The 15576-nt window shown below is 42.5% G+C and overlaps 1 protein-coding gene across 2 annotated transcripts in view; it reads right to left on the bottom strand.

Annotated features, from left to right (window-relative positions):
- The window catches only part of LANCL3 (LanC like family member 3), a 396607-nt gene that overhangs the window by 266997 nt on the left and 114034 nt on the right, over window positions 1-15576 (bottom strand). For both annotated transcript variants that reach the window (XM_069204602.1, XM_069204605.1), the window contains exon 4: window positions 1414-1621. In XM_069204602.1, coding sequence (XP_069060703.1) covers window positions 1414-1621 — 208 coding nt within the window. The remainder of the gene's footprint in view (window positions 1-1413; window positions 1622-15576) is intronic.

Here is a 15576-nt window from a genome sequence, read left to right on the forward strand (position 1 = left end):
GCAGGACCAATCAAGAGACCCATGGACATTTCTAGTCAGTGAGAAACTTTGAAACGTTAAATCAGTCTACTCCTGTCTCAACTCTACTACATCTGTCAGAATCTGCTGATGCCTGGCAAAGAATGTTGCTGTCATTTTCACCTCCTGCCCCTTTCAAAGTCTTCTGCCATAGTTAATCTTTGTGGTTCTTCTAGCCTTAATTGCCCCATTTGTTTATGCTGTTCAGTACTAATATGCCCAACTAATTCTGAACTGCTGGCTTGCCCTATGTGCAGCCCGTGTTCTCCACTATCCTGATGCTGCTGTCTACTGATGTCGGAGACAGTGAATGTTCTATCTGATGAAGTACACCTGTTTGCTGTCCCATGAGAAGAAATATAATTAAATGTAGTGTCTTATTTCTTATTTGCTTTGATAATTACACCAGCATATTTTTACAGTGAGTTGCCATACTTAGATGATTTTTCCCAAATAATTTTTGTCTTTGTTTTGCTTTTGACCACGTGTTAGCCTGTTCCTACACATGCAAGTCCAAATTCATGTCAGAGATAGGGTGGCCCAGCCAGAAATTGATTGTTAAGATTATATTTTGATGATTTTCTGATGTCGTCATCATCTACTTCGAAATCTGAATTTAATGTTCACACTGTGGTTTTGTTAATCTGTTATTCTTTAGGAGTTTTTAACCATGTTACTGTATAGTCAATGACATTATTTTTAATGTTTTGGCCAGCCAATGGTTTTCATGTATGTTTATACCTTAGTTTTGTGTACCATTTATGTGACATTGATTTGGGGATTGTAATAAAGCTTTGAAACTTATTCAGTTCGGAGTTTGATTTAGTATTAAATGGTTTGTAGTGTTCAGAATTGTTTATGATTTTTATGTCACTGGTTTGTGATTGAATGAATCTGACTACTACACTCTTCACCAAGTCAAAAGATCTAGGCGACCTCTAGTTTCTGAACCCGAGATGGGAAGAAGACCTCTGTGAGCGCGCCAGCACTGCCAAGTAATATAACTTAATACCTGCAGCTGCCAGGCCCCTTTTTCTGTGTCGGTAGCCACAACTTATCAGCACAAGTCATCTACACGCCGCACCCATATAAGATCCACTATTATGGAATCTGTTTCCTTGAACATTTGCTTTGTTGTCCTTAGTGGGAGCATGGCAAACAGGTTCAACAAGGACGGTAAGGACACCATTTTTCTAGGGCTATCCTTCTAATCACAAAGAGCATTAATATTTTCCAGAATGCCACACTAACTTTCATAGCCCTAATGGCTGGTCTAATATTTCCTTCTACTGTGTTTCAGTTCTATAGATTTGGACTCCTAGGTAGTTCATAGTGGTATTTTTCCATGATAGACCTTCTGACATCGTCGGAATCACGGCATGCAAACAGACTTACTTCTGTGCTCTGTAGATGTACTTCGAGTTCCCTGTGAGTCTGTACAGCAGAAGAAACACATAGGCACTGCCGGCAACACCGTGGCAGATTCCTGGGCCTTTCTTCAACAGTCCCTTCTGCCAGGTCAGCTCTCCACAGCGGATGCAGGTGTCCAGGTAGGAGGGTTTCTTGGAAAGCAGGTATGCCTTGGCAAAAAGATATGCAATTCCTATAGAAATACATATAAACAACAACAATGTTATGTTAACTACAGTGCTGACAACAGAGATTTTTAGTAGGCTTGAGCAGCACTGACACGTGCCGGGATTCACTATGAAGTGCAAGATCTTAAAAAAAGCCTCTCACTGACTCACCAAAATAAATGGAAAATTCATTTTCTCAACAACGGTAGGTAAAAATGTGTTTTTCTGAAATTAGGTATACTTCTTTTGTGATTGTTAGCACTAATGCCAATGGCATAGAATTAAAAAAAATATTATAACCGAACGATTTTTCTTTTTTTTTTTTTACTGTGCACATGTGATGTGTGTGTCCATAAAATAAGTGAGGCAGATTGAGATTCATGGTGATGGAAGGTGAAGAAAGCATTCTAATGAGGTCATTATCTATCTACACATGATCCGCAGTTCAGAAAGTAATCCTATGAGCGCAGTTCTCCGCGCGGATATATTTACAAACTACACCTGGGCATATATTTCTACCTTAATGCTGTTCACAACTTTGGGTGGAGATTTACACCTAGTTGAAGGAGTGCTATTCCCCACCCCATTACTTAAGTCGGTGGGGACACATACAACACAAAATATCTCTGTAAATGTATTACCAGTAACTTTACAAGTGCATTTTAGGTGTAAATCCACCTAATGTAGCTCTGCATAGTATAGACAGAGATCTCCACCTATGCTACGTAGAACTATGAATTACAAACAGCAGGGGAACAGGCACCATTTTGAATAATTGTTTTTGCTGTAACAAATGCAATGTTACACTTGGTTTATGTATCTTGAGAGTGACTCTCCTTATTGCTCAAGAATTTATTCCTCACCCAAAACCACTACTTACGTATTATTGGTACTAATTTGTTTCAAACGTTGTAATGATGATGAGGCATAGTAAATAGTGCCCCTGGTGGAAACATTGATAAATACAAGGACTCGTGAGGCTACGAAAAGTTATGGGAACAGAGACTATGAAAACCTACACAGTTCTGCAGGGAGCTAGCCAGCACAAAATACTATATTATGCACAAATGCAATACACACTAAATATTTAGTTAATTCTGTGGTCTGAAGTGCATTGAGGGGATTTATTGTTTATGTGCAGGAAGGTATTCCTTCCTGCATGTAAACAATCATTCAAAAATGACGATTTGGTATTTGTATGTGTGCTGCATTCTGCAGCACTCATAGAAGTGTCAAATCGACCATTGTAGGGATTCCTTCCGGCATATAAACAATCAATCTCCTCAACAAAGACAGCCTTGCACTATGGTGCAAGGATGCCGGTGTTGGCGCTGACAGCTAAATTTCACACTGGTGCTGGGGGAAACACAGGGGTGCACCACATTTTAGTAAATATGGCTCATTCCTGTGATTCTAAAGTGATGCAGCGCTGCGCTGCCAATTTTGGCACAGCCCCGTGCTCAGCCACTTTTGAGTAACTCTGGCCCTAAATATCAAAACCTGCCTTTCAAATTTTAGAGTTTCTTAGGATGGATTGCACAGCATTCTTTTGAATAGCTGGCTGCAGTTCTTCTTTATCAGAGCTCTGCCAACTAAGCATCATATGTGCTCTTGGTGAAGGACACCTTCTGCATGACGCTTGGAATCAACTCTCTGATTGAGAGTGGCTGTCTCGGCCATCTGGCATTACATCTGACAATAATTCAGGTGCGAAGACCTCTTAATCAGTGGTCAAATCTCAAGGTTTAAATACTGTTTGGCCACTGATTTCATCTTATATGTACAAAATAAAACAGGGTTTAGACAGAAAAGGCTTCCGTACACTACCTAACATGGCTCAAAATGTGTCAGCTCTACTCACATGTTGACAGTAAGCCTCCCTCTTTGTAAACAACAAGCTTACACTGTAATAAGCCTTCGAAATCCTAATCCACACTCACAAAGCCCTCCACAACACCGGACCGGCCTATCTCAATGAACAAATCAACTTGCACAATCCGACTCGACAGCTCTGCTCCGCCGACCTCGCCCTTGCAACAGTCCCCCGCATCCAACGCACCATCTCCAGCTGCAGATCCTTCTCCCACCTTGTCGCCAAAACCTGGAACTCCCTCCCCACCAACCTACGCAAGACCCAGGACCTCCTAACTTTCAGAAAGCACCTTAAAACATGGCTCTACGAACAGTAACTCCCCCCCTAACCCCAGCGCCTTGAGACCCTGATGGGTGAGTAGCGTGCTTAAGAAATGTGATTAATTGATTGAATCAGCCATATTGTAATGGCTGCACACATTAACATAACCAAAAACATGTCAGCCTACAGGATTGTTGGCCATAAAGATAGCAGCATTTTTGTGCGTGCTCAAAGGACTTTTCGCTTTCTAATAAAGATAAAGGAAAGGCTACCCATAGTTAGGGAATTAAAACTGACTGCCTAAATGAGAGCGGTCATAGTGTTCACAACAATGGCTATATTAAATATTGAGGCTTGGTCATGCCCAACTACAGACTGATACTATATAATATGGGACATTGCCATTATCCAGAGAGAATAACAGCAAAATAAAGAAAACTGCTGCCACGTCGACCTTAAAAAGCTGGTGCATGCACGTTTACAAAAAACTGATACCTTGTGTTGCATTTAATCAATACTGCACACTATTCTAAATCTTCCGATGCCTAAATTCTTCAGTCTTTCGTTTGCAGCGCATTATTCCATGAACAAATTGTAATTAAAAAGCATCATGTATTAACATCTGACTCACTAAAGTGACTGTATACGTGACAGTACTTAAATAATCAGTATTTTTAACTGCTAACTGACTCAGTAAAGTGATAGTGTTGGTAGAGTGCTAACTTGGCTCAATATCAAAAGGAGATCGGAAAATGAGGGTAATTATCCTAATAGCTGACTCAATAAAGTGACTGTGCAGGTGCAGAACTTGTGTAATCAGCATATTTGACCACTAATTAACTCAGTAAAATGAGAGTGCAGGTAAAGTGCTAGCTTCCCTCTATATCAAAAGGTGATCGGAAAGTGTCTGTGCATGCCTAATAAAGAGCAAAATAACCCAACCCTCTGGGGTTTCTTATACTGCAAGGTCTCCCCGTATTTCCTTATACCACTGTATTTTATTCACCCGGATATAGTACCAGAGTTTGCTTATGCAGATTTTCCTCATCTTGCATTACCATTCCCAAAATGTGGGATTCATTGGTGATTTCCACTAGCGCGTAATGATATACTGAGCCTCCAATGTAGAGGTATAGATAAATTATGCCCACCTTTTCCCAAACTGTGTCGGAATGGCAAGACCTACTAAATCTTTATCCGATATCCGAAAGCTACCTTAAATGACCAAAACATGGTGCTCCCAGTACCTTATTTCTTTACATCTGGGACATTTCTTTTGGTGGTTTTAAAGATTTTATTAAGCCTCTTGTGGGTATAATAAAGCATCCAGATATTAAAAAATATATTTCTATGAAAATGTGGCCCTTCAACAATGAAAACACATACTCAAAATATATCTACCAGGTGTCCCTATCAATCTCAATCTCTGTATTCTCCCACCATTTCATACATATATTTACGATAAGATGAGCATTATCTTGTCAAATATCTTTATACCATTATCTTAGGGCATTGTTCACTGTTTCAAACCCGAACAATTTTCTAACCAACTCAGATGCTTGGTAAGGAGAGACTACTAAGAACAGAGACCATCTGTCTATAAGTAAAGCCAAGACAGATGTCATACGGAACATTGCTAGGACAAATCTCTGCTTCCGACTTAGGGGTTCATTACGACATTGGCAGTCACACCACGGGACCGCCAATGCCACAAGGAGGATACCATGGTCATGTCGTCAATGTCCCCCCAAGTCATATTACAATATTCCCAACGGGCTACCTTAAGGTTGCCAAGGCCAATACCGTATTACTACAGCACCCTCAAAATGCGCACTGGCTGCAAAGTAGGCATTGCGCATTCAGATGGTGCTGGGATTGCCTCCGGCACTGGCTTTCTGCCAGCCTTTCCTTGGCGGGGTGATGGCCATGGAAAGGCTGGCGGAAAGCTGAGTCGTTTTTTTTAGGGTTCAGGGCAGGTGAGGGGTCAGGGTAGATTACTTTTTTGGGGCAGGGTGGGGGGGTTGGGAAAGTTGTTTTTTTAGGGCTCAGGGCGGGAGGGAGGGTTGGGGTACTTTAGTTTATAGGGGTGGAGGTGGGGGTTTAGTATAGTATTTTTTTTTAGGGCTCAGGGCAGGGGGGGTTTCAGGGTAGTTTAGGTATTAGGGGTGGGGTAGTTTTGGGCCTCAGGGCAGGTGGGGGGTGTTGCATGACATAACCACGCATGCCGTTTCGCATGCGTTTCCACACAAGCCTTTACTAGGCATGCTGTTACAACAAAATTTGTTGTAAAGGCTTGCGTGGTGAAGGCATGCACAGAACGATGCAGTCGTGGTTCCAACCGCATTGTTAAGCATGCGTTTTTCCGGCATGCGTGGTTCCATCATACAGCCCTCAACACTCGCTCCCTCATCAAGCATGCAATAAAAGTTTGGGACCTCATCAACTCCATTGCCCTGACGTCGCCTTCTTCATGGTGACCTGGATCACCACCTTTTCAGCACCGAACATCACCACTGCCATCCCTGACGGCTACAAAATCAAACATCAAGACCGCGTTAACTGACCAAGAGGAGAAGTTGCCAATGTTAACAAAAACTCACTCTGCCTCACGTGCAGCGTCGATGTCCTGACCCCCTTCACCGAACACCTGCATTTTCAGATCCAGACAAATCCAAACACCACCCTCTGTGACATCCTCATCTACAGACATCCAAGTCCTCGCCCACCTTTCAGTGAATTCCTGGCCGACTTCATCGCTCCCCACAGACTACATACTCCTTGGTGACCTCAATTTCAACCTTGACAACCACAGCAACCCAGCACCTTAACCCTCATGGACAACCTTGTCACCCGCGGGCTCAAGCAACTGCTCAACCTCCCCAAACACTTGGCAGGACACAACCTCAACACTGTCTTCTCTGCCAGAAACCACATCTCCTTCTCACACACCTCCAAACTCCACTGGACCGTTCATCACTGCGTCCACTTCTCCTTCACCAACGTAATCGTACGGCACCACGGCCTCCGCCCCCCTTGCAGGAGCTGGACCAAGGTCACCAAAGCCCAGCTCACCGCCGCTCTCTGCCACTCCCCACTGTCGGACACATCGGACACCAATGCCTCGGCACACAACCTCAACCAATGGATCACCGACTGCACCAACATCCTAGCTCCCCTAAGGAAACCTGCCGGCAATCAACACCAAAGGAGACTCAACTGATTCCCCCTGACCTCCAAGAATCCAAGGGGGCATGCAGAAGACTACAGAGGAAGTGAAAAAGCAGTAAAAGCCCAAAAGGCCACAAAGCCTTCAAAGACACCATCAAATCACACCACCGGCTCATCAGATCAGCTAGAAAATTGGCCATTTAGGAGTAAATCAACACCAACGCACACAACAGCAATGAACTTATCACTATAGTCAAGGAATTTGCATAACCCAGCTCAGACACCACAGACATCCCACCCTCCCAAGATCTCTGCAACAATCTCGCTACCTTTTTCCACCAAGAAATACAGGACATCTACAAAGAATATGCAAGCAAATGCCACCCGTCCCACCAGCACCACCACAGACTCCAACCACCAACCAATCGTGAATCATTGGATCCTCCTCACCCCAGAAGACACCCTGACGCTCATGAATACCATGCACTCTGGGGCACCCTTGAACCGATGCCCCCACCACATCTTTAATCAAGCTAGCGCCACCATCGCATCCAAACCATGCCATACAATCACCCGCTCCACAGAGACCACCACCTTTCCAGATGCCTGGTAACACGCAGAGATACATTTTCTACTGAAGAAGCCCTCCGCAGACCCAACTGAGTGAAAAACTACAGCCCGATCTCACTACTCCCTTTCCAGCCAAGGTAATTGAAAAAGCAATCAACGCACAGCTCACCGACTTCATCAAGACCAACCACATCCTTGACCCCTCCAAATCCGGATTCAGGAGCAACCATAGTACTGAAACTGCACTCCAAGCAGCCATGGATGACATCCGCACTCTGCTGGACTACGGCTAAACAGCAGTCCCCATCATCCTTGACCTCTCCGCCGACTTCAACACCGTCACCCACATCACCTTCTGCACTAGACTACACAATGCTGGCATCCACTGCAAAGTCCTGGAGTGGATCCACTCCTTCCTCACCGGCGGAATGCAACTTTCACCTCAAAGCCAACGGAAACTAGATGTGGAGTTCCCCAGGGCTCCTCCCTGAACCCCAACCTCTTTAATGTCCACATGACCCCGTTCACCGAGATCGTCAGACACCATGGGCTCACCATCGTCTCATATGCCGACGACATACAGCTCATTCTCTCCCTCACCAATGAACCATCAACAGCCAAAAATAATTTTTAAAATGGAAAGAAGGCAGTCACCAACTAAATGAGAAACAGCTGCCTTAAGCTCAACTCAGACAAGGCAGAGATCCTCATTCTGGGCCCCACCACTACTGCCTAGGACAACTCCTGGTGGCCCAGTGCCCTGGGAACTGCCCCATCTCCTACCGACCAGGCATGCAACTTCGGCATCATTCTCGACACGTCACTGTCCATAACCCACTAAGTCAACGCTGTCTCATCATCATGCTACCACCATTGATGCAAGAAGGACAGTCACCCAGGACACTCGTCAGCAGTAACCTTGACTAAGGCAACGCACTCTATGCCAGAATAAACAAGAAACTCCAAACTAGACTCCAGAGAATACAGAACGCTGCGGCCAGATTGATCCTGGACATCCCCGCCACAGCCACATCTCCGCCCACCTGATTGACCTACACTGGATCCCCATTAACAAACGCATCACTTTCGCGCTCCTAACACATGCGTACAAGGCCCTCCAGAACATCGGAACAGCCTACCTCAACCACTACCTCTCTTTCTACACACCCTCCAGGCAACTTCGCTCTGCTAAACTGGCCCTCGCCACCATCCACAGGATCCGGAAGAACGCGGCTGGAGAAAGATCCTTCTCCTACCTCACCGCGTAGACCTGGAACACAATGTCGCTCCACCTCAGGCAGTCCCCCTCACTGGCTCATTTCAGGAACAACCTCAAGACCTGGCTCTTCGACTCACCCAGAGCCCCTAGCTAGCACCTTGAGACCCCCTGGGTGATAAGTCTTGCTTTATAAATGCTGATTGATTGATTGATTGTTTCAATCCTCTCTCAGTCTTTGGCAGTTGTAATATCTTTAGGCTATCCCTGGGAGATTTATTTCTTAATATAAATGATGTCAAACTACTCTCCAATTTGTTAAAAAATCCCGCCTCTACTTTGCAAGGGACATTCATAAAAAGAAACATTATGAGAGGTAAAATCAACATTTGAGATAGGTACAGATATCCAAACTGCCAAAAGAGAATTAATTTATGAAAATAGAAAGACAACATTTAAGCAGCACAATTTTGGACTGAATCGGAGTAAAATATCCCTTAATTTCTTTTCTTGTACGAATTGTAATTAACCCTTACGTGCGGGAGTAACACGTCTGCACCAGTATTAAACAGAAGTGATTCAGTCTTGGTTACATGGATTTTGTATCCTCCCAACCTAGTGAATCTCCGAATTGCTTGAAATGATGAATCAATATTGTCCCTATGAAGAGACGGGTACACAGCAATGTCATCCGCATATCATTTAATTTTGCCAGCATCTAACAGTGGGGGGTGAATTCCCTTATGCAAACAAATGTATTGGGCCAAGGGTTCTATAAATAAACCAAATACAATGGGCAATAATGGACAGCCCTGGCAGGTTCCTCTGCTGAGAAATACAGATCCTGCACTTTGGTTATTTATTAAAACTTTGGCCAGGGTATTTTCACACAATCTGGTGATTGACCTTGTGGGCTGTATTAGAAAAATCAATTTCCACAAAATTTTAAATACAAAATCCCAGCTCACATGGTGAAAAGACTTTTCCGCATCCAATAGGACCACATCCACAGGAATAATATTGGTTGTAACAAGATCAATAAACTTGGCAAAGTAGTATAGGTTTGTTGGTTCGGCACAACCATATCACACATAAATGGGGCAATTATATCAGTCCAAAAATAGATCCTTGGAGAAGAGGCATCAACTGGTGCATGTCCATGAAGAATGCCATTTTTCTCAATGAAGGTGGTGGTATTGGATGTGGGAAAAAATTAGGGGCCCATTGTAATATGGTTGAATCAAGCACCTGATAATTGCATTACTATACTAAGGTATATATTTGCTCTATAGGCAAACCAGAGTTACAGGCCACTGAGCTGGATATGTTTTAGCATTGCTTAATTTGTAAAAAAATATATAAGTGCCAGTAACCCAACATTCTTTTAAGGACGGTGATGCTCACTTCCATCACTGGTGATGCCACTAGCACCACTGACTTTGCCTTTTTCTATATCCTCTACCTCTGCACTGCCTTCTATTCTCTTGATTGTGGCTCTAGTGTCTATCCTCTGTCTACTCTGGCTGTATGACACCACATCAAGAATAACAACATTAAAAGACAGAAATATCAACAAAACAATATCAGTCACAAGAATATTGCCATTCGATACTTAAAATAAACAGAAATATTGACTGCAAAAATACTGCTGTTAAAATATCTAAACTAAGCAAATAAAGTATAAAATACCCATTGAAAACAAAAATAAGGAAATGCACAATATCATGAGCATTTTAAATATAAAGAACGCTAGCCAATATCAAAAACATAATTAGTGACAACCAAATTTTCTTTGACAATAAATAAAAAAAATGCTAAAATTGAACTACTGATTTAAAATGCTGTGAATGACTAACTTTTACACATTTATATATTTTAAAATATTAATTTAACATACAGGGAGTGCAGAATTATTAGGCAAGTTGTATTTTTGAGGATTAATTTTATTATTGAACAACAACCATGTTCTCAATGAACCCAAAAAACTCATTAATATCAAAGCTGAATATTTTTGGAAGTAGTTTTTAGTTTGTTTTTAGTTTTAGCTATGTTAGGGGGATATCTGTGTGTGCAGGTGACTATTACTGTGCATAATTATTAGGCAACTTAACAAAAAACAAATATATACCCATTTCAATTATTTATTATTACCAGTGAAACCAATATAACATCTCAACATTCACAAATATACATGTCTGACATTCAAAAACAAAACAAAAACAAATCAGTGACCAATATAGCCACCTTTCTTTGCAAGGACACTCAAAAGCCTGCCATCCATGGATTCTGTCAGTGTTTTGATCTGTTCACGATCAACATTGCGTGCAGCAGCAACCACAGCCTCCCACACACTGTTCAGAGAGGTGTACTGTTTTCCCTCCTTGTAAATCTCACATTTGATGATGGACCACAGGTTCTCAATGGGGTTCAGATCAGGTGAACAAGGAGGCCATGTCATTAGATTTCCTTCTTTTATACCCTTTCTTGCCAGCCACGCTGTGGAGTACTTGGACGCGTGTGATGGAGCATTGTCCTGCATGAAAATCATGTTTTTCTTGAAGGATGCAGACTTCTTCCTGTACCACTGCTTGAAGAAGGTGTCTACCAGGAACTGGCAGTAGGACTGGGAGTTGAGCTTGACTCCATCCTCAACCCGAAAAGGCCCCACAAGCTCATCTTTGATGATACCAGCCCAAACCAGTACTCCACCTCCACCTTGCTGGCGTCTGAGTCGGACTGGAGCTCTCTGCCCTTTACCAATCCAGCCACGGGCCCATCCATCTGGCCCATCAAGACTCACTCTCATTTCATCAGTCCATAAAACCTTAGAAAATCAGTCTTGAGATATTTCTTGGCCCAGTCTTGACGTTTCAGCTTGTGTGTCTTGTTCAGTGGTGGTCGTCTTTCAGCCTTTCTTACCTTGGCCATGTCTCTGAGTATTGCACACCTTGTGCTTTTGGGCACTCCAGTGATGTTGCAACTCTGAAATATGGCCAAACTGGTGGCAAGTGGCATCGTGGCAGCTGCACGCTTGACTTTTCTCAGTTCATGGGCAGTTATTTTGCGCCTTGGTTTTTCCACACGCTTCTTGCGACCCTGTTGACTATTTTGAATGAAACGCTTGATTGTTCGATGATCACGCTTCAGAAGCTTTGCAATTTTAAGAGTGCTGCATCCCTCTGCAAGATATCTCACTATTTTTGAATTTTCTGAGCCTGTCAAGTCCTTCTTTTGACCCATTTTGCCAAAGGAAAGGAAGTTGCCTAATAATTATGCACACCTGATATAGGGTGGTGATGTCATTAGACCACACCCCTTCTCATTACAGAGATGCACATCACCTAATATGCTTAATTGGTAGTAGGCTTTCGAGCCTATACAGCTTGGAGTAAGACAACATGCATAAAGAGGATGATGTGGTCAAAATACTCATTTGCCTAATAATTCTGCACTCCCTGTATAAAAACAAAATAAAATATTAGTAAACATTAAACAAAACATATCAAAGTAGTAGTAAACTAAATGAACAACAAATATTCAACCAAAATTAAATTAAAATTATAAAATTATAACAATCAATACAACACCTATAAAAATATGTATTTATTGAAATAATAAATTATGTTAATAAAGTTGAATAAATATAGCTTCCAAAATATATATATATATATATATATATATATATATATATATATATATATATAAAACCTCCAACACTCCCTTAGATATCAGGAGAACCAGGACACCTCCAATGTGAAAATTCAATTTATTTCAGCACAAACATCCAACGCGTTTCGGCAACAGCCTTACTCATGGATAAATCATTGCTGGAGTGCTCCAAATAAATAACCCAAGTCAATCATAAACATAAAAAACAGAAATAGATGTCCTACTGTTTTATGGATAGTGAGCCTGAGAAAGTAACCTTGAACCCAGTACATTGAGGAACTGTGGCAACTGACTATATACAATTGTTTCCAATTGTATAGATGAGCTAAGATGGATGCATTTCTCGTGATGGACTTTGGAATATGTCCCTATGTTGCAGTTCCATGCCAAACGATGAACTTTGATTGGATAGTGAATTCTTCTGATTGATGTCATGCAGCTGATGTACAAATCTTCTGCTAGTTTGGACTTTAATATACTGTTCCCCATTTGGACCAGCTGCATTCTTCTTTCTGCATCACCTTGGAGACTGAGGTACAGACGTATCTGCCATTACCTTTCATTTTCAATGCTTTGCTGAGACTTAGAATTTTTCTTCTGACCCAAGAAGAAGACTCTTGGCCAACCTTCTGAAATGCTGGCACCTCCCTTTTTACCTACTTTTTGAAAATTTGGTTAATCATATTTTGCCAGAGATGTCGTTTTTTCAAATTCTTTTTGTCCTCTAGTTTCTTTTTATTCTTGGTCCTCATGTATTTTATCCCATCACCTGCTAACCTGAACCTTGCCAAATTTGTAGGGATTTCCTTTGTCCTAGGTAGCTAAATTAGATGGCTCTTTAATAGTCTTCATGCTTAAAAGAACTGAGTGCCACTTGTTTTCAAATCATAACATAATTCTGTGGATGTTTTATTCCTGCTAGTGTTTAGTCCTTTTGGTGTTAGTTTGCCTAAACCTTTTATACCCCATGGGACAACCCATGGTAATTCTGTATTTTTATAGTCTTGTTCTGAGAATCATTTACATAAATGTGAGCAAGAGTCTGTAATAAAATCCGAAACTATATTCTGACTGGAGTTTTCCTTGTGTAGCCACATGGGTCATATTGTCATTTTGAATTGCTTTTTAGGTTTTGATGCCTACCTTTTCTACCCCTTTATGCTGGGTGAAAAGACCCACCCACCTCATTAAAAGAACAGTAGGAAATGTATCAAAGGTAATACTTCTCTGATGGAGACCTTGTAGTCAAAACCAAGTATGCTGGCCCTATTGCAAAATCCATTCAGATACTTATGCTTTACTACACTTTTAGAAGAGGTGGAATAACTGCATACTTTATCATGTATCTCTGTGCAAAACAGATTTTTATTTTGCTCATATACAGTTACATACAATGATACAGCCAATCTCATGTAACCTTATATATAAACCTTTGATGTAAAAAACAGAAAGAGAAAAAATTATATGGTGAACATAAGCATGATGTCATTTGCTACTTGTTATACAGGTGTCTAAACTGTGGTCTAAACAGGCCTCATTGATGCAGTAAACAACCAGGAAAACTAGCTGAAAAGGATAATTACTCCATCCACAAGCTGTCCCTGCCTGCGCTGAGTTCCAACGTTCTGCAGAGGTATAGTTGGTGGAGACTTTGTCACGAGAACCAAAGTCAGTCGGACGTTTGTGAGAGAGTTATTTGAGGACGTTGTTACAGTCTACTTTGGTATGGGTGGAATAAACAGCACTTTATTTGAAAAAACATTTTTGAAAGAGATCGTGTCCCACTGATTTTCCCATGAAATGTCTTATGAACCCTGCCAAGCATTAAGTGCAGTCCACAGCAGTCTCAGAGCTATTGATTTAATCAGTATGTTACTTTATTCTTTGTTCAAATTAAATCCAACTGAAGATCCAAGGAAGCCATCATTGACAAAAGTACCCTGATTACATGGTTTAAATGCAAGGGCTATTAGATAGACAGCAACACTTGCCTGGGAAATCATTTTATCGCAGAACCTTCACACATGCACTATCAATAAGAAAACAGTGCTCACTGACTGAAGAACTTTTGTGACAGGGATTAAGGGCCTTATACAGAGTTTGGAGCATATGTGGGGAAGTACCCTGTCTGCCAAACTTCCAGTTTGCCTGTTTTATTTAGTGTTGTGGACAGTCGTGTTTCTGTTGCAGGAAACCCAGCAGCAGAAAACTTTAACCAGCAGCCAGATGGATATTGTGACATCAGACAAAGGAGCTCAGACAGTTCCCTCTATTGAGGGCAGATGTTCTGATGTACTTTATTCCTGTTAGGGGCAACCTGGAAAAGCACATCGGTGCTGGACAGGAAGACACAGAAATGACTCCCAGGCAAGTCAGGGACATTTCTTTTTTGTTTAAAAAACACAGCTTTGGGAGTTTGTGTCTTTAACCCCTTCGCAGCTAAGGAGGTAACGGTTACGTCCTTGGCTGCGGCGCTGAGGCTCCAAGGACGTATCCGTTACGTCCTGGGACCGGTTCATGGGGGAAGTGCTAGCGCTCCCCCCATGAGCCTCGCCTCAGCACCCCCACTGCAGGGATGGAAGGAGAATCGCTTCCCCTTCCACCCCTGCCCCCTCTGCCCCTGTGGTGTCTGATGACGTCAGTGTACGATCGCGCGCTGACCTCATCAGAGGCCTGCCCCTCGATCGGAGGAGAAATGATTTTGCATTTCTCCTCTGATCACGTGGAGGGGCCGAGAGAGGCATGAAAGGAGAGTAAAGGCCTTTCCTCTCCCTTCATGTCTCTCTCAGCATTTCTGCTGCCCACTAGACACCTCATTGCCTCACTAGACACCTCATTGACATGAGGGGAGGGGCCCGTTGGGCAAGGGCCGCTCCCCAAGGGGCCAAATTATTTTTAGGCCATTTCTGCTCCCCCCTGGGGGCAGAAACCCCCTAGACACCAGGGATACATTTTTTTTGTTTATTTTTTTTTTTTTATATGTGGGGAGCGATCCCTTAGGCAACAGTCGCTCCCCAGGGGGCAAAATTACTTATACGCCATTCCTGCGCCCCTTGCTGGCAGATCAGCCTATTTTTGTTAGGCCAAACTGCCCCAAGGGAGGAAGAAACCACTAGGCACCAGGGATTTTTTTTTACACCATTTTCACGCAAGGGGAGCAACCCCTTAGGCAAGGATCGCTCCCCTGGGGGGCAAATTTATTTTTGGCCATTTCTGCTCAGCCT

The sequence above is a fragment of the Pleurodeles waltl genome, chromosome 8, assembly GCF_031143425.1.
Source record: "Pleurodeles waltl isolate 20211129_DDA chromosome 8, aPleWal1.hap1.20221129, whole genome shotgun sequence".
Taxonomy (NCBI): Eukaryota; Metazoa; Chordata; class Amphibia; order Caudata; family Salamandridae; genus Pleurodeles; species Pleurodeles waltl.